At 47.0% G+C, this 20,025-nt stretch overlaps 1 protein-coding gene across 9 annotated transcripts in view; it reads right to left on the bottom strand.

The window, feature by feature from the left end:
• The window catches only part of AGAP1 (ArfGAP with GTPase domain, ankyrin repeat and PH domain 1), a gene marked incomplete at its 5' end in the record, with an annotated part of 302,933 nt that overhangs the window by 219,538 nt on the left and 63,370 nt on the right, over positions 1-20,025 (bottom strand). Inside the window, one exon of one of the 9 annotated variants that reach the window (XM_083865712.1) lies at positions 18,083-19,097. The exons of 6 other annotated variants lie outside the window; for them this stretch is intronic. In XM_083865712.1, the coding sequence (XP_083721838.1) occupies positions 18,083-19,097 (1,015 nt within the window). Of the gene's footprint in view, positions 1-3,319; positions 3,366-18,082; positions 19,098-20,025 lie in introns of those variants that run through there. 2 more of the 9 variants (XM_083865716.1, XM_083865717.1) reach the window with 2 other exon arrangements.

The raw sequence follows: 20,025 nt of genomic DNA, 5'->3' as shown, positions 1-20,025 counted from the left end.
ATCAGACTGTTGTGGGTCTTGGCAAAAATCCTGCCCTCCAGCTACACTCTTATTTGTGTTTCCTGGGTGAAGCCAAGAAACTCAAGTGTGTTTTCCAAGCTTCAGCAGGTTCCCGTCACCTCAGGCACATACTTTAAACTCAAAGCACTACACTAGAAATGATATCTTTAAAGGAGCCCATGCAGAGCTCAGTAATCAGAAACCAATTTTGTTCACCTAAGAGACCAAACACCTCTGTCCTTAAAGTCCTGGCTCTGACGCTTTTCCCACTTGCTATTTTACAACATGCAAATGAGGCCTTATAAAGGATAATTTGGAAAAAATGAGCTATTTTTGCCCAAGCCCTCTTGTTCATCTTGACCTATAACGTGTTCTAGCAAACCACACTGTAAAATGAGTCCTTGCTAAACCCCTGCACCCAAATACTTAAAGGATTACTCTCCCTTCAAATTCTATTCCCTACTAATCCTATAACCTCCTATTTCCTTTATAGGAGTTGAGAAAGGAAAGCTGGGGGCCAGTTTATATTCTTTGTCACCTCTGTGCCACTTCCTCAGGTAAACTCGACCCCATGAGCCACTGAAATTCATTATAAAAATTATTTTAATGTTTTGAAAATAAAAGAGTGCCAAAAACCCCACATAAAGATCTAAAATGTAGTTCAAAGTCAACAAGAAGAGTGTCAGGCTCTACTCCAGCAACACCACCAGAACACACTCTTAAGAAAATAATTAACACAATCAAGTGCAGCCTTAAATCCTTAATAAAACGCAGCCATTTGGAAGCTGTACAGTAGGGAAACAGAATGCAAACAGCCACAGTCTCCAAATCTCCAAAAACCACCCCAAAAGCAGCAGCAGAACACGAGACACTGAATGCACACTTCCAGAATCCGGAGGGACCAGCTCTGCCCTTTCCACGGAGCTCCCAAAATCTGCTCCTGCACAAATACAGGGGAGCTCTGTCCTTAGGCTCACATACACACAGACATGTGGTTAGCACATCAAGGCAGCTACTGGAGCAGATCAAAACAATCCCTGGCTCCTCCTCCCCGTTTAAATGGATTTATTTTTCCCCAGGCAAAGGCGGGCAGGGGGATGAGGAGCACAGCACAGGCTGCAGCTGCTGCCAGCAGCTGGAGCAGACCCCAGCACAGCCACAGCATTCTGTATTTTTTTAAGCTGCAGTGCATAAGAGTTCACATCCCAGAATGAAAACAAAGCAAACCCCAAAATAAACTTCACTGTCTTACTAATTAAAGGGATTCATTCCTCCAGGAAGGCCAACACAAACCACTGCTGTGGGGTTAAGGATGTATTTTTAGCCTTCAGTCCTTCCAGCATTTTTATGGAGGCTGTGCAAGGAAACCAGAGCCTGACTACCTCTGTAGCATCATCAAAAGCTCTGTCTAGGAAGGGATTTTTAAAATTAAATTTATTTGACATGCCACATGACATTTGCATAAGCTAAATCCCAACAATACTGGAATTTCTTCTGCAGCATCTACATTTTCATTCCCTGTAGAATAGCCAGTGAATTTTGACAGCCACCACATAATCCCAAAATGGTTTGGGTTGGAAGGGACCTACAAAACCACCTGATTTCACCCTTGCCATGGGCAGAGACACCTTGCACTTGACCAAGTTGCTCCAAGCCTCATCCAGCCTGGCCTGGAATACTTCAAGGGATGCAGCAATTTCAATAGATATCTTACTTAACAATTCTGGCACATTTTTAATTGCCTTTGCTGACCTTTCCACTTAATTCCAGCGGTGATGGGTATTTACAATACTGCAGGCCACATTGTCAACAAATAATACTATTTATAAGATAAAAGCCTGAACTTAACAGTGACAGCCATGGGTTTGAAACCAAATAAAAACAAGCATTTCCAAATGTACTGTCTTCACCTGTCTCTTGGAAATTGTTACCAAAGGCATGGAATATGAAAATCTCCCTTTCCCAGTGCAAGTTCACTGTTCTAACAAGCCAACAAGTTTCCACTTGTAACTTGGGCCCCAATGATGGCTGTAAGGTTGTTCCAACCACATTCCAGATTCTTTCTCTTGACTGCTCAAGACATCCAACTCCAGGATCAGAAAAATTGCATCAAGTTGTACCTAATGGAAGCAGAGCTAGAAAAATGAGGTGCCTCCTGCTCTGAGTGTTCTGTTTAAGGAATTCCAAAGCTGGTTTAATACAGAAATCTTCAGATTAAGCAGGTGTGCTTATTATCCAGATGTGGAAGAAAATGAGGGGACAAACCTTTATATATGGTGTCAAAGCAAACCTAGCAGTGAAATCTTTTAATTCCACAAAACTCTAAGGCTTTTCCATGTTCATGGATTAACAAAACAGCTTTTATCCAAAACACCAACAAGAGGCAGAGAAGAAAACCCAACTCATTTTGTAACAGTGGTCTGGGTGACCCCCAACACCTAAAATCCAAGTGTCCAGACTATTTTAATATAAGGCAAAGGTAATGCCATCCGTCCCAGCTGCCTCCAATTAACACCTCACCTTTATCAGCTGTGGAAGTGTTTCCTCTGGGCTGAGAACCACCCACCATTCATGTCCCTGCTGACTCACACAAATACTAATCAGCCTTTAATAGGTGGTGTTCCACCACATTATGCAAATTACAATCAGCTCAGGGAGATGAGGAGACCACAGTCAGGAATCTGACAAGATACACCTGGATACGCAACAGAATATTCACCATTAAATAAAAGCAGGGTGAACAGTTCTAGCAGCTCCTGCTTATTTACATAAAAACATACTTCCAAGCTATTAAAAATCATAGAAAAATTTGGTTGGAAAAGACTTTAAGAAAACATCTACTGCCATGGGCAGGGACACCTTCCACCAGACCAGGCTGCTCTGAACTCCACTCAGGCTGTGCACCCAAAGAAAAAGGTAGAGAATTCGGGTTTCAGCTAATCCCTATTGTCCAACTCATTCTCCTCTTATTCAGACCACAAGATAAGTATCTCAGGACAATTTGCTCCCCTTATCTGCCTCGTGCCAGCCTCCAAGGCAAGAGCAGAATATCTACACATCATTTTAGCAGCGGCCATTTCACTGGGAGCATGGTTTATCAGGGAACCTAAAAGAGTAGGAGGATTGTATCCTGCTGCCCTTTCCTCTGGCAGGATCTACAGGAGGCTAAGAAAAGGCTCACAGCAGTTTTAAGCAGAATCACCTCACCAGGCTGCAGGACAAAATTAAAGGCTGCACACAAGCCTACTATTTTTATAGAATAAAACAACTGTTTTGATGAAAAAGCTGGACAGCAGACAATATAAACTGAAGACATTACCTTGCATGGGATCAAACTACCCTCTTCCATGAAGCCCTTGCATCCCTTACTTCCAGAGGTGCCTCCAGGTTCCTCAAATGCTGCCTCCTTTGGAGGAAATGCTGTCCAGGTGCTTCTTGTGAGGTGATTTTCATTAACCCTGCCCAGCATTACAGCTGAGCATCACCAACATGCCCTGCTCTATCCCAAGCACTGTGGATACACACCACAAAGTGTCTGCATCCCTGTTCAAATCACAGAAAATTTGGGATGGAAGATGGAACAGCCCTCTAAGATCAAGTCCAACCTTATTCTAAGTAGCTAAGCCAGGTATGTACTTAAAACCAGACATGTTTGTCATCTGCAAACCTCTAAAGCAACTATCATGGCAAATTATGCCAAGGCTACAGCAGAAAAAAACCCACCTCAAATATGTTACCTATTACATTGCTTTAGGCACTGTAATACACAAGAAGAATGAACAAAATTATCTAGGGAAGCATTACATGAGTTTTTCCCCATTAAAAAAGCAGGCAGGCAACCACAGTGGGCTCCCAAAGAATTACCAGATGAAGAAATGTCTGTAGAGCCCAGTCTCCATATGAAAGGAAAGCCTGAGATAAATGCAGTAAAAAACCCACCATGGATTTCAGGTTGAAAATTGTGCCTCTGAATTAAACCCCTGCCCAGGATTGCATCTGACACCGAGAACTGAAAGCCTCTGGCCACACTCAGGTGCTGCACCACTGCACCTTAAAATACCCATGACCTGCCTGCTCACAAGGTTTTGCTCTGCCACTTGAGTGACCCCAGGTGTGACCACTCCTGCAGATACCCTGGGTCACAAAGGCTGTGCCTCCCTCCTTCCCAAGAATTCACCAGGATTCCCATCATTCCCTGCCATGTCCATTCCCACTTTCAACAAAGGAAAGGAGCATTTTCACCTGGAGGAAAAAACCTCCCGTAACTTTAAAGGTGTTTTCAGACAGCTGAACTCCCCAGAGTCAGGCATTTATCTTTTAAATTAAATAGACATGTCACCACAATCCTTACTGGTTTGTTGTTTTTTTGTTTGTTTTTAAATAAGGGAAATAGGCTGAATTTCAAAAAGGAACTATTGGAAATCACAGCACAAGGAATGGAAAGCCAACATTACCCAAGAGGTATCTGGGGAATAGAAAGTCCATGATGAATCAGATGAGGAATTATGAGATTTTTTGCATAAACCAAAGAATAAGCAACATAAGTTTCCAATACTTTGATAAAGACACTGTATTTGACAGCCTGTACTCCAGTGTCTCCCCCAACACAGACATACCATGAGCATTAAGCATTTTGAAGCTCTAATGAAGCATTTGTCAATTAGATCCTCAGAAAGCCATTTATCCCAAAACATGACATCCACTGGCATTATGGACAAACATCCATGTTAAACATGCCACAACCATAAATAAATCTCACTACCCAGGCCAAAAAAATGCTGGGGAGGGAGAGCCCCTGGAGCTTTATAAACCCAGATCCTTTCTCAAGAGGGCAATACCTAAACCTGAGCTGAGGAACCCCAAACCACAGCAATCCCCTGCCTGCCCCCAAACGCAGCATCAACAATAAAGGAGAAATGTGATGCCATTCCTTCAAGGCTGCTTCAGCATAGGATGTTTCCCCTCACAGCAATTTCAAGGCTGTTGAAGTTCTTCTCAGTAATTCCCAAATTATTTCCAGAAGTGATTTATAACATGCCCAGGGACAAAAGCTACAAACAGCACAAGAGTTTACTGAAAACTTGACCTTTGGGGTTTCGCATTGATCCCTCAGCCTTTATTGGTATTTTCCAAGAAATTCCTATACTTAAATCTCACTTTAACATAAACAGCCATAGAGGTTCCAGCTCAAAAATCTGCTACAGGAATTAAATGCCACACTCCTTTCTGAAAATTCAGGTGGCCAGAAACCTCAAATACTCAGGACTTCAAAAGCTGTGCTGTAATTCAAGCTGCATTTACACAAACTGGCTCCCACTTCATGTACCAACTAGTGTCCCGGAAATGCTCCTCAAAACTGCTGCCAAAATCTGTGAAAGAATCGTTAAAAATGCCCTTAAAACCCCCAACAAAATAACAAAAAGCCTCACAACTCCTCTGAGGCCCAAGGTTTTAAGCACAAGTCATCCACTGGAAAAAAAAAACAGGACATTGAAATGAAGGAAAAAAACCCAAGTGAGAATGCTGCAAAATTGCTTATTTCAACACCAGCTGATTTTATTGGTTCTGCAATCACTTTTTCCTAGGTTTGGCCTGCTGGGTGCATATTCCACTAAACAAACATGAAGAAATAAAGGTGGTAAAATTCACTTTAAGTGATTTCACGAGTTGGAGTTAAACACAACTGCCTTTATTACTCAAAAATTCCCAGCCCACAGAGCAAGGACACAGCCTGACTCCAAACTCCTATCACACAGCTCACCAGCTTAGCCACAGCCACAAAATTATTAAATATTCATAGGAATGTGCCTGAAATAAAGGCATTGCAAACAGACTTCATTTGACCTGGATTTATACATTATATAAAAATTACATATATGTATTTATATATACATTACATGTATGCATTTATATATGTAAATAAATCATATGTAATCCCCCAAAAATGCCATGCCATTGAAAAAGGGGAATTCTTTGAAGAAAGAGAATTAAGGAAAAAAAAAATTCCTCTGAGACTGGCTGAAAAAGGTACAAGGGCTGACAAGATAAGCTAAACTACAGTGGTGTGAGCCCAAATTTAGCCTTGGTTTATCTGGGAAGCCCTTTGTGGAGGTTACATGTGGCTCCTTGAACTCTCATCCAGCACCCACTGCTTGTTGGTCAAGAATTTATCAAAGCTCATCATCTGAGTGACTGAAAAAATGCACAGAAATCCATTTTTATTGATCTTAGCAGGGAAAAATCAAATCTGTTTTATGTTTTTGCTGTGATTTTTGTTGAATTTTTACTGCACAAACCCCTTCCTTCCTCCTCCCCTGAGGACCGCTGGTGCTGCCAGCACTGGCGAACGGGGACAGTACATGTAAACAGCCAAGGCCAGCCGTGTTTGTGATGACTGCAGTGACACATTCCTAGGATTATTCAGCAGGAAAGGAACTCACATTGGGCCCAGAGAGAAATTAGCTTTTTACTTAGAGTGTGAACCATGTAACCCTGCTGTGACAGTGAAATGCACAGAGAGAGTGGGAGCAGGAATTCTCCATCCCAAATTTGCAGAGCTCACTGGAGCTTGGTTGGGTAACTCAGCTCCCTCCTGCAGCAGGGGAGGAACAGTTAAATTCCTCAGGGCTTACTCCCCAGAGGCAGCAGTGGCAGCTGTGAGTGGGCTGGGGAAGGAGGCTGGACACAGGGCTGGAAAATCCAGCATGGACAGAGAGACACGCAGAGGCACTTCAGAAGCCACCAGCAGACACCTGCAGTGGGGAATCTGGGGACAGGACACTGAGGCTGGCAGCCAACTACAACAGAAGGAAAGCTGTAGGAAGTGCTGTGCTTGTGAATACAGGGTCACACACAACTTATAAATCATTACTGCACCATAACCAGCTCCATCACCCACTAAATGTTGTCAAGCCCCCAACACCAAACTGGTTTTCCATCAGTTCTTCCACACAACAACAACAACCTGTCTCCATACTTTATCCACACTATTTATGGGCAGCATCACACTAATACAGCTGATTTTCAACCTGGGGGCCCTAAAAATACAAACCAGAGCAGCCATGCTCAGATCACACTCAATTTCTTCTTTATTTGGGGATGGAAAGGGATTTGTTATCAGCCAATTCCTGACATACTTTGCGAGGGTAGAGGTTAAGGCAGGCTGTGACAGGAACATACCCTGTAAGTATAAAGAAGAGGAGCTTCACCCTAACACCTCTGCCTGGTTACTGCAGCCAACCTCGAAAGGCATGGCCTGTGCTCCTGCCAAAGAAACTTCCAGGAGGGACTCCAAGAACAATTTTCTCCGGTGTGCTCATTGCGTTTCCAAGGCACCTGAATGAAAGGACTCCCAGGTGAAAGCCCACAAGGTGCTCACACACACAACTGAGGGCCTGCAGGGATTTCATACTCAAGTTTCAGTGGTACAGTGTAAAATACAGTATCTGGGACTGCAATCCATAATCCATAAGGAAATCAGAACTTCCATTTTCATGGCAAAAGCCATCTAATCACAGGAAGGAGTTAATATACCACCATTTAACAATTACCTAGAACAAAACTGTAATTAACACAGCAAATAAATCCCACTTTGTTCTGGAGTCCTATATTTTAAATGCAGCTTTCTGTTCCCCCTATCAAAGCAATCCCAGGAAAGTCCTGCTTCCAAAATGCTTCCTTGCAGACCCTCAGACTTCATCCAGAAGGGACACAAAAGGTCCCTCAGAATCATGCACTGCTATTTCACCACCCCAAACTTGGATGGGTTCCAAACGGATCAGATGAACACTGCCAGTAAAAGCCACCCAACAGAAAGGTTCTCTCCTTGAACAAAGGATAATACCAACCCCTGGTGCTACCAGGGCAGTAGCCAGTAGCAACCCCTGGTGCCACTCTGGCTGAGATTGAGGTGGGAGAATCTGGGAAAAAAAATAATGAGTGGTACTGCCGTCCTGCTCATCTCCAGGAGGACCTGGACAGGAATGCTCCAGGTGCAAGGAACCTCTATAAACGTCAAGAAGCACAAGAATGACCAGTGCTGAGAGATGTGCTCCAGCCAAAGGACAAACACTGACCTGCACTTTAATCCCCACCGTCCTTCAAGGGAAGATTATTTGTTTCTGTCAGTAAGCTGCGAGGCTGGGAAGGGCATCTGGGGTTATGAACTGGTCTTACAGGGACTGGGAGAGCTCATGGACAGATATCCTCTTGATTTTTAGCTTCACCACGGAAGTGTAACTTGGCCATTGTGGCAGAAATACATGGAAGCAGGGCAAGGCAACACTGCACAACCACTTCAGGACAGAAACAGCACATCTGCCCACCACTGTGATATCTTAATCAGAGTTAAACTGAATTAAACCATCCGCCCAACTAGAAAACAAAGTCTTACACCCCTCATATAAAACAGCAGCCATCGTGTTTCTATTTTACAGGCACAACTGCACTGAAAAACTTTCAGATTCCGCGACTAAACATATATATATATTTGTTTATTTTGATTTGGGCATCTCTCAAAATGCTTTTCAGAACAAGTTCTTCCACACTATCAGCTCTGTTTCCTGAAGGAAGAGAGCAGTTTGAGCAACAACAAATCTTTGGATGACTGCAGTGCTGTCTGATCAGCCTCTAGCATGAATTCTCCTCCCTGGTTTAGGTTAAAAATAGAGTCAGTTCAAAGGGCTGGAGGTCAACTGCATTAACAGGTGATTCACTGGCAGACAGCAGGCAGAGGACACACCTGAGGCTCTGCAGAGCCTCCTCAGCGCCGGGAGTGAGGAGGTAAAGCAGGTGGCAGCAGTAAAATGTGGCAATAATCTCAGGAATGTTTAAGTTCGAATGTAAAGCAAACCAACTGCACGATTTCCCTTTTCACTCCCCACCCTTTATGTTCACAAGACCAAGAGATAAGAAGGGGCAAAAGGGAAGGATTCCCACAAGTTTTCAAGGCAGCCAAAGAGACTCCCAGCATTTCCATGCCTCTGGTGCACACATACAGAAATAATGAAGCTGTTTACACATCTTTATACACAGTCAAACCTACAGCTCTCTAATCTGATCCCAACCTGCTCTTTTCAGAGCCTGTCATTCTCAAATAACTCACCCTGAGTCACCCGGGAAGCTCTGCAGATATCTAAACTGAAAAGAAAGGAGTTTTTTTCTGAGAACTTCAGTTCCCCTCCTTGAAGGCCCCATCCCCACCTCACCCAGAAGCTGAATATAAATACCATCATCTGCCCTAAGCAGTGACTTTCCAGCTAACTCAGAAATAGCTGGAAATTTTGAAGACCTAAGACACACTAAGATATTTTTGAGAGATTAGAATCAGATACAAAACTAATGTATTTTGGCCAGAACTGCTTGCATTCAAAGGCATTTCACTAACACCCAGGTGACCCCACAGAGACAGTGCACTGTGAACAGGAGCTGAAAGAGGCCCTTCACTCCCAGGGACTTTTGTATACTGCTTTAAAAACATCTTTTTTCAGAACGATTCCTTTCAGAGTTGCCCTCTTCTTCCTCTGACCCTTGGGAAACAACCCTGCCATGCACAACTCTGCATGGAATTAAAAATATCTCTAGTTAATTCCTGAATAGCAAAAGGCTGCCCTAGACCATGCTGGAAATCTGCGGAAATTCCTGGCCAACAGCACAAAATCAAAGATAACACCTTCTCCTGAGGGCAGAAATTAGCCTATTTTTATAAAAACAAACTCTTCATTGACAAATTTAACAAGTCAGGATGTAAGAAGGCTCTGGGGAGACCTCACTGTGGACTTTCAGTACCTAAAGGGGCTTTTTACAAGGTCAGATAGTGACAGGACAAGGGAGAATTGTATTAAAGTAAAAAAAGAAAGATTTAGATTAGATTTTGGGAAGAAATTCTTTATTCAGAGGGTGATGAGGCCCTGGCACAGGTGCCCAGAGAAGCTGTGGCTGCCCCTGGATCTCTGGAAGTGTCCAAGGCCAGTCTGGACACTGGGGCTTGGAGCCACCTGGGACAGTGGAAAGTGTCCCAGTCCATGGCAGGGGGTGGGATGGGATGAGCTCTTCATGAGGAGGGGACAAGAGGACACAATGTGAGAGGGGTACCAGTGACAGCCAGTGAGGATCTGCCAACCTGGACTGTGAGGAAGAGCTTGAGCAAGGAAACTAACAATCTGCAGCTGAGGATGAGGCAAAACAGGTAATTTTTCAATTCAAGTCAGGTTAGAGAAGACAAAATTTTAATTTCTCCCCAAGGCCTGAGCACAATCCCCTGAAAGCTGTGAAGAGCAATGCACGGTCAATTTTAACAGCCTTAGTAATTAAAACTGGAGAAAAGGTAAACCTTATATCCTCCATGAGCACAGAATCAGATTTTTCCGTGCAGGACACAGAGGTCAAGGCATAAAAGCTGTTGCCTTGCCAACATAAATATTTCTGTATCTCTGAACAGAGGAGCTTCTGAATTAGAATGTTGCATAAAGAACAGTTGGGTCAACATCCCAGTTTCCCAGGCAGTTTCCCCCAGATACAAAGGCAACACTAGCCCTGGAAGAGCAGGAGATGTCTCAGGCACTGTGTCATTCTGACACCGATCCCAAAGAAGGCTTTGGGGAGGGGGAGTCCTTGGTTTTGGCAGGAGGGAGAGCATCTGCAGGAATGCTCACAAGAGCAATGCGAGCAAGGTTAAGGGCCACTACTGATTTCTCAGGGTTCAGCCTAAGGAAAGAAGTGCCGCTTAACAGTGAGAACACACAGTAATTCATTAAGGTGAAATATTGTGCTTTTAACACCCAAATAACATCTGCTCCCACAGGAGCAGCAGAGAAACTAAGGAGAGAGGCAGCTCCAAAAATGCCTTACACATCCCTACAAATCAGATCAAGTACAGCTGCACTGATTGGTTCAGCACCCACTTCCTCAAGAGTTTTCCCTTATGTTTAATACATTGGCACTGCTGTTAAGCAACTGTTTGCATGGGAATAAGAGGGAAGAAACTTGCACCAGTGATGCAGAACCCTATTCTCAAACCCTACACATGTATATGCATATACATAGCAAGTCCCAAACCAGCATTTTTAGGAATCCAGATTCTCTGTCAAAGGAGCCAGGCAAGCTGACTGACAAATACATGCAAACAAAGAGGGATTATAAATCACTTGGAAGCACCAGGAGCTGGCAGCACTCAGCACAGTATTTGAGCTCCCCTTCATATCTAAGTAGCAAAACATCAGCATCTAATCCTTCCAAGTAGGAAAGATCAGCTGGGAGGCTTCATTCACAAAATGGGAGCTGGGAAGAACAAGAACCCTTTACAAACACTGGGATTTTCCCAAGAAACTGAATTTATTTCTTATCAAGTACCTTCAAGGGTGAAATGAACTTCCCCAAGCTCAGCAGTTGAGACACATCATCAATTCATTTCAAAATCAAACTTGCTTGATGTAACCAGAACTGACATTGCTGAATCTTTAATTCAATAGCTCTCTTTATCTATAGGCTAGTGAAAATAAAGGTACAAATGGCAGGTATCAGGCAATACAGAGGGAACATTTCTCAAAGCAAAGAGACAGACTTTGAGTACCACCCACGTGGAGCATTTACAGCCAGGAAATACAGACGTGCCTACCTTGTAAATCCCAGGGACTGCACTGACATTACAGCCAGATCCTACAGGGCTCCTCAGAAAGCCCGTGCTGTAACATCTCAATACATGGAGAGATTTACTCTGGGTTATCACTTCAGACAAGTGACCTTTATATCTTCATCTGGGCAGGCTCCATGGAACCCAGAACATGAGAACAAGCCCCAAGCATGAGGTTAAACGATGACTTAAATGAACCCACTCCACAAACATCCCTCCAAATGAGACTTATTGATGAACTGACTCTCATGACAAACGTGCTGCCCTGAGTCCCTTCCTCTTCCAAACCCCTCACAGCTGCTCCTGCAGCCCAACAACTGCACTGCAGGTCTCTCTGCCTTGCTTCCCTTCTTATTCTCAAAGGAAAGCTCAATAAATATCAAGGCTGACCATTAATATCGTCTGTGATGATCAAAAAAAGCCTGCAGAAAGCTACAGCACACTGTTTGCTTATTCTCAAGCTGGCATTTGCGGCCTGCTTTGCTTTAAGGAAACATTTGTTGCTATTTTGTCAATAAAGCACAAGTATTTGCCACACACTGTCATTATGTACCAGCCTGAACCATCAAAATCACCAAACGCCCCATTTTCAACTCCCATCAAGATAATGGCTTTATGCTAGATGCTTTTCATGAACAAAATAGATGATAGTTTCACGGGTTCAGTATAGTGACATTTCTTTTTCCTCGCACATGAAAAAAGCCATTCTGTGGTTTTTGGCAGAAAGTGCCTCTCGCTGTGTGTTTACTGCAGTTGCCATGGGGAAATCCCAAAACCACTTTTATCAAAAGTAACACCAGCACATTAACAGTCTGCATTAATGATTTCTTGTTAAAGCCTATGCAGCCCGAAATGAAAAGGAATATTTAGGCATTTCAAACATTTGCTCTCTGCTTTCCAAACAGTGATTCCTGAGGTTATGGCTGTGCCAAAGAAAACCCCCAGTACACGCCATCATTTTACACTCATTATTTGGCAACTGGAGAGTTGTACTTGGGCAATCAGTGCTCAACTGCTGCTGGTCATCAGCTCTGTAGGATCAAAATTAGTTCTGCTCTGCAGCAGAGAGCCAAACTGCTCGTTCAAATACACCCAAGTGGTTCTTCAGTGGTGATCTAGGAATCCAAGACCTGGATGCAGCCCTGCTAATGAACTTAAGACTGCTTTGAAATTGTATTTTGTGAAATGGGAGTGATGGCAGGTTCTGGCTGCTTCACTAGAGAGAGTAAGGGTTCAGCATCTGGTACCAGTGATTTCATTCTGCAGGGCAAAATGACCATTACGTCCAGTAAAGAACTGCAGTCAAGTCATGCAGCAACTATGAGCAACTTAACCCCTCCCCTGGTCCCAGGAAAAAGCTCATCTGCCACCTCACCTACAGACTCCACCTCTGGTAAACCAGTAACTGTAGACTCACCAGAATGAGCAAAGAGTTCCAGAGGCACCTCATGCTCCTTAGAATCACAGAATGCTTTAGGTTGGAAAAGCCCTCCACAGCCATGGAGTTGAATCTGTGACTGATCCCCACCTTGTCACCAGCCCAGAGCACTGAGTGCCATATCCAGGTGTTCCCTGGACACCTCCAGGGATGGAGACTCCAAACCTCCCTGGGCAGCTCTTTCCAAGGCCTGACCACCCTTTCCATGGGGAAAGTCCTGCTGCTGTCCAACCTGAGCCTCCCCTGGCCCAGCCTGAGGCCATTCCCTTTCCTCCTGTCCCTGTTCCCTGGGAGCAGAGCCCGACCCCCCCGGCTGTCCCCTCCTGTCAGGGACTTGTGCAGAGCCACCAGGTCCCCCCCGAGCCTCCTTTTCTCCAGGCTCAGCCCCTTTCCCAGCTCCCTCAGCCTCTCCTGGGGCTCCAGCTCCTTCCCCAGCTCCGTTCCCTGCCCTGGATACCTCCAGCCCCTCAGTGTCCCTGTGGCCCCAGGGCCCAGAACTGGACACAGCCCTGGAGGGGCCCAGCAGGGCCCAGCCTTGCCCTGGGGCTATATCACACTATGGCTGGCACAGCCCGGGGCCATTGGCCTTTTGCCCTCCTGGGCACATCTGGGCCCATTTTCAGGTGCTGCCGACCAGCACCTCCAGGTCCTTTCCTTACAAATCCTCTCCAGCCACTCTCCCTCAGCCTGCAGTGCTGCAGGGGCTGTTGTGACTCAAGGGCAGCACCTGGCACTTGGCTTCTCCTCACACTGAGCAACCTCAGATTCAAGGCAAGGAATTAGGAGGAAAAGAGAAGGAATATCATGTTCTTTTCTTTGTGCAAGTTGTGCTTTGGTCATCTGCATGAGCTTCATTAGATAAACACATTGTTACCTGGAGTGGTAAACCAAGGAACAGGCAGATCTCTGGCAAAACAACAGAACACTAATTCAATTTACAGAGCTAATTTGGGAGGAGATGGAGATGAATGCCTGCACAACACTTTGCAGCAGTAGTCAGTGATCTGTCCCAACAAAGTTACCCATTACTGCCATTAGGCATTTAACTGTCAAGTTTATAGCAGAGAGGCATTACAATTCTACATTTCTTTTCAATTTTAAGAGAAAAACAAAGACCACAGCTGCTAGCAGCTGGCACATACTTCAATATTGTGCAAACATTAATCCATCTCATTCTCTAATTCAGCCAGTGACCTTAATACCAGTTCAGTTCTTAATCACCTGGCTCTATCAGTGCAGCTGGCATTCATTTTGCTTGACACAAGACCTACCCAATAAATAATAATAAAAAAACCTCTTAAGACAATGTTTGAAAATGCTTGACCCCAAATGCAATCTATTTATCTGCTGGGTTTTATTTTCATAACAACCTCTAGACAATACCCACAAGAACTGAAACAGCTGAAAGAGTCCTAGGCAGCTTTTACCTCATGAAATCAGGGACTCTCCAGCACTGAAAAAGATTATGCTTATGCCAGCACAGCACCAAAAACCTGCAGCTACAACCCAGGGAGCCACACAGGACCAGTTCCAGTACATTTGAATCTTACTGCTCAAATCTCGTATGCTCCAGATCTCTGCCCACTGATCCATAAGAGTGCACATCAGGCTTTCTGGGCTGCCCTGGGAAAGGCAGCAGCACAGCAGAGCAGTGACCAGGGGAGCAAGGAGATGACACAGAACTAACAAGAACTATCTCAAGTGAAGCTTTGCAAGGAAAGGCTGGAGGCCTCCAACAGAGATCACTCAGCAGCTTTCGCCTGCTTCCCACGACTCTAAGCTGCAGAGAATTTGAGATAAGGGCTTAAAACTAACTCCTCTAAAACCTCAGGGGAAAAAAACTCAAAAGAGCAGTTTATCATATTATAATGATACTCTTTTTGATAGTCAACAATTTTGATATCCAAATCTGCTTAGTATATCCTAAAGAGAGGTTACTCAAACAAAAGCAACAAGTGAGAACGGCTGAAAAATAAACTGTTTTAACACCACCCCCCATACCCTCAGCTTCAGAGACATCCTCCTCCTCTTTCTCCAGAGCAGCAAGAATTCCTCTCATGAGGAAAGAATAATGAAAACTTCAAGGAGGAAAAAAAAGTTTAGATGAGGAACGACATTCCCCTTAATGACTTCTTCTAAATGGTTTAAGGCAAAAATAACTTCTCTGTCTTGAAGTTTATGGAACTTTCTCTTTTTGCCTTTGGGGACAGTAGTCACGTATATAGAAAACCTTTCTTCCTTCAAATAAATGGATCCCCCTGCTTCCCCCTGCAAAAGTTTTGGGAATTGTTGCTTCCATAGGATTTGAGGCCAACAATATCACAGCAAATGTGGTTTGCAGGTAGAAAAGCAAAAGGCTTGATGCTCAAGGACTGTTTAGTGACAGCATGAATAACTACTGAGAGTCTGTAGACTGAGCCCAGCCAAAAATCAACCTTTACGACTTCACAGCCCAAGTCAGGCTCAGCAACATCAAAAACATGTAGATCTAAAAATTCTTCACTCTTCTGCTTAAAACCTGCTCAAAACTATGTTACATCTCACTGTGGTAGGTAAAACAGTTTCTTTTCGGGAAATATCATCCAAGTGGATATCGCAATACCCGGGTGAATATTTGAAGCCAAAAATGCCAACAAGCTACATTTTTTAAAACTTCTACTCTCTCTTAAGACCCTGAGCAGGCCTTTTGTTGCAAGTTCAAAGTCAAATAACTCCTTCACAGCACCAAAAACAGAGAATACAAAGGCCATGAGGGAAACAAGTGTAGAATCATAAAATCACAGCCTGGTTTGTGTTGGGAGGGACCTTAAAGCCCATCCCATCTCATCCCCTGCCGTGGGCAGGGACACCTTCCACTATTCCAGGTTGTTCCAAGTCTCGTCCAACCTGGCCTTGGACACTTCCAGGGATCCAGCTTCTCTGGGCACCCTCTGCCAGGGCCTCCCCATCTTCACAGCCAAGAATTTCTTCCAGTTTCCAGGGAATAAAGCCTACACTGAAATTAAGGTTCCACTTGTGTGTCTGCAGTTATTCCAGAATCTGTGCACAGGACTGTCAAGAGCACACCAACTCCACACCAACTAAAAGACAAATGACAAGTTCTGGCTGAAAAGCAGTTTGTTCCAACGCTAAAATACTTAAATATATTTGGCATGCTAATCATAATATCTAATTAAGCATATAGTAGGAGAAAGTAAAGATAAATCAGTTCAAGTTCAGCTTTCTAACTGGAGCTGTGCACAAGCTTTTTTCCCAAAGTGCAATTTTACAGAAAAAAGGAAGGAAACAGCACACCAGACCGGCTAACCCGTAACACAAGCCTGTCACACTGCTGCCACTGCAGCCACATGGACAAATTTTCTGAAGAACAAGCCTCAAGGTTCCATTGCACCAGACAGATTTGGTAGTGGCACGCACAGGAAGAACCTCACTGGAACATCTTAGTTCTGTGTACCACGAGTTATTGATTAACTGAAGTCTCCTTTCAGGCTGGGAGGACTGTGCTCCCAGTATATGACTGTGTGCAGTCAGCAGAGAGCAAGAGCTGGAGTGTGTTGGCACAGGACAGGCATAAAGAGGCGAATGAAGTAATTCTCTGTTGTGGTTACCTTGAACTTTAACCAAGGTCAGACCACAATTTCCGTCAAGATTATTATAAGCCCACATGAATGCCTCTACATCAATAAAACCTTACAGTCCTCAGTTACTAGGTCTAAATATTTGGCTCTGCTCCTCGTGCCTCAAACTCTGGGCACACTCCACTCGCAGCAGGAGCTCTGGATATGGAAGGGGCTGGCAGCTGGTTACTGCTTTCCCCAATAAACCACCTGGGCCCAACTCCACACCATCCTCTGCTGTACCTGGGCCTTTATGAAAGCTTAACCTAACTGAGAATTGTATTTGCAGAAAAGCAGCAACTCAGATCATTTGCCACCTGATAAGCACTTAGTGCTCAAAGGTGACTATAACTGCTGGTTAAATGTTTCATCACAGATACTTATTAAAGATCTAAAAGCACAGCTAGAAGAAAGCACCGTCTCACAATAAAGCTCCACAACCAGCATTTCTGGTTTGACATGTCCCAGCCAACCATACCAGGATCCTTCTAGATGCTCACAGAAAGCAGCTCGTCAGCTCTTCCCTGCTGTCCCACAGTAAGGTACAGCCATCCCACAGTAAGGTCCTTATTCAAGTTTTTCTTGTATCTGAGGGATTCACAAACCCCCAGAATTCCCTATCTGATTTCCACCTAGACTAGAAATGCTCTGGTTAATTTGTACATAGCTATATAAAATGACTCATATAATAAAATAATTCAAAGAGTGTGGCTTCTGAGTCTGTACTGTGTTTATCTAACTCAGTTCAAGCTCCTTTATTACAATGAATGTTTAGGATTCATGAGACATTTACACTAGTATTCACTCACTTCTCCAGCAGTGCCCATTTCTAACCAACAGAGCCCATCTTTCAGATTACAGAAGTCTTTCCAAAAGCAGAAAGTCCCACAGCTGTGCAGCACTGGGCCACCCAGTGACCTATATACAGCAGCACTCCAGTTAAGCTGCTATTTCATTATTAAACAAGCAACACTTGCCTCACTCAGCTGTCCTAGAATGCACAACCAATCACCCCAGAGAGTGATTTTTGGTTCAGGAGGACACACAGCCTGACCTGCACTCAGCAGAGCTGTGCTACCATGTGCTTCCAAGCACGCTGTATCCATAGAATGGTTTGGATTGGGAGGGACCTTAAACACTGTCTCGTTCCACCCCCTGCCATGGGCAGCGACACCTTTCACTATCCCAGGTTGCTCCAAGCTCCATCCAACCTGGCCTTGGACACTTCCAGAGATCCAGGGGCAGCCACAGCTTCTATGAGCACCCTGTGCCACGGCTTCTCCACCCTGATGTACCCCAGTGCAGCAGCTCCCTCTCCTCACACCTAACAGCCCCCTGACCCCACCATCCACCCCCAGCACGGATGCCGAGCCCCCGAGACGAGACAAGGACGGGCACCTTTATGGGGGGACCCGTTGATGCTCTCGGAGCTCGACTGCATGTCCACGGCAGCCCTCCTGAGGCTGCTAAAATAAGCCCTGGACCTGGAGAAGCTGCTGCGTGGGGAGCGCCCGTGGGGGCTGCCGAAGAGAGCGGCCGGGCCGTCCCTGCGGGCAAAGATGCCGCTGAAGAAGCGCAGGAACCGGTGCTCGGTGCCGGCGGCAGGGCCATCCCGGCCCAGCCGCTCCGAGAGCCGCTGCAGATCGCTGTTATCCAGGGTCCGGTTCTTGCTCTTGCTGCGCTCCCAGCGCTCCAGCCGGGACAGCGGGTCGGCCTGGCTCAGCATCTCGCCCACGTCCAGCGTGTTGCGCTTCTCGGGGGGCTCTGCGGGGAGCGCGGCGGGCGGCGAGGGCGGCGGCGGCCCGGGCAGGCAGCCGGAGCTGCTGTGCCGCCGCACCCGGGCCGGCTCCGCGCCGCCGCCGCTCCAGTGCCTGAAGCTGAAGCTTCGCCGCAGCAGCCCCGGCTGCCGCCGCGGGCTGTGGCCCCGCTCCCCCGGGGCCGGCTCCCCGGGCCCCCCATCCTCGTCTTCCCCCTCCCCGGGTGGGGATGCGGCGGCGGCCGCCGCGGCTTCTCCGTGTCCGGCGCTGCCCCGCGGCGCCCCCGGCAGGGGCGGCCCCGCTCTCTTCGGCACCTTGAGGCGGCCCAGCTCCAGCTGCCCCGTGCTCAGCGTCCTGAAGGTGCGGAAGCCGCAGGGGCTGGGGACCGCGTCCCGCTCCTCGCCTTCCTCCTCGCCCTCCTCCTCCTCCAGCAGCAGCAGCCCGGCCCTGGTGAGGCTGGAGGAGCCCGGCGGGCGGCTCCGCCCGCGCCGGGGCAGCTCGGGGCCGGCGCGGCCGCTCTCCGGCCCCAGCAGCTCCTTCTTCACCATGGTCACGGAGATGCGGTACACGGTCTTCCTCTGCGGGGTGCCCCGCTGCATCCTCTCGGGGGAGGAGGCGGCGGCGGCCGGCGGCTCGCTGCTGTCCAGGAGGTACATGATGGCTCTGCCCTTCAGGCGGCGGCGGCCACCGCAGGCATCGGCGCCGACAGGGATGGATGGATGAATGGATAGACGGAGAGACGCGGGTGGCTGGAAACGCAAAGCCACAAACCGCTGTAACCCGGTTAAAAATAATGAAACAAATAAATAGTAATTAAAAAAAAAAAAAAAAAAAAAAAAAAAAGCTCCGGTGTCACACCCCGCTCTGCGGCGGGGTCAGGCTGGGCTCTGGCTGCGCTCTCCGCCGGCGGCCGGCGTCCATGGCAGCGGCATCCCGGAGAGGCGCCGAGGGACGGCTCACATCCACGCACGCATCCTCCTCCCGCGGAGCCCGGCTCCTGTCTTCACGGCACGGGAACTGCAGCAGCCGCTTCCCAGCTCATTGTTTACAGCGCGGCCGCACGGCTGCCGATCCGGCCGGGTTCTTTCCTGCCCTCTCGGCCGGGTAAATCCGATTACCATCGGCGGCGGGTCCGGCGGCGCGGCGGGCGCGGGAAGGTCCGCGCGGGAGCGGAGCCGGCGGTGCCGGAGCGCCCGGCGCACGCCCCGGGGCGGGCAGCGCGCAGCGGAGCGGCGGGGCCGGCCGCGCCAGCCGGCACACAGCAAGCGCCGGAATGGAGTCCCGCCCGCCCGGGAGCGGCAGCACAGCGCTCCCGGAGCCCTCTGCCACCTCCTCTCGGGAAAGGGAAACACCTCACGCTCCCCTGCCGGCAACATCAGCAAGCCAGAAGCACGGATTTGGCCTCTGGAGGTCATCCAGTCCAAGACCCTGCCCAGGCAGGGTTACCGAGAGCAAGTGACACAGGAACACATCCAGGTGAGGATGAACTGGCTCCAGAAAGGGAGACGCCCCAGCCCCCCTGAGCAGTCTGTTCCCATCCTCAGTGTACAACTCTTTCCTGTGTTGATGTGAAACTTCTCGTGG

Source organism: Zosterops lateralis (genome assembly GCF_965231275.1).
Source record: "Zosterops lateralis genome assembly, chromosome: 7".
NCBI lineage: Eukaryota > Metazoa > Chordata > Aves > Passeriformes > Zosteropidae > Zosterops > Zosterops lateralis.
The sequence above is the reverse complement of the archived record's forward strand: the minus strand, read 5'-3'. Positions and strand labels throughout refer to the sequence as shown.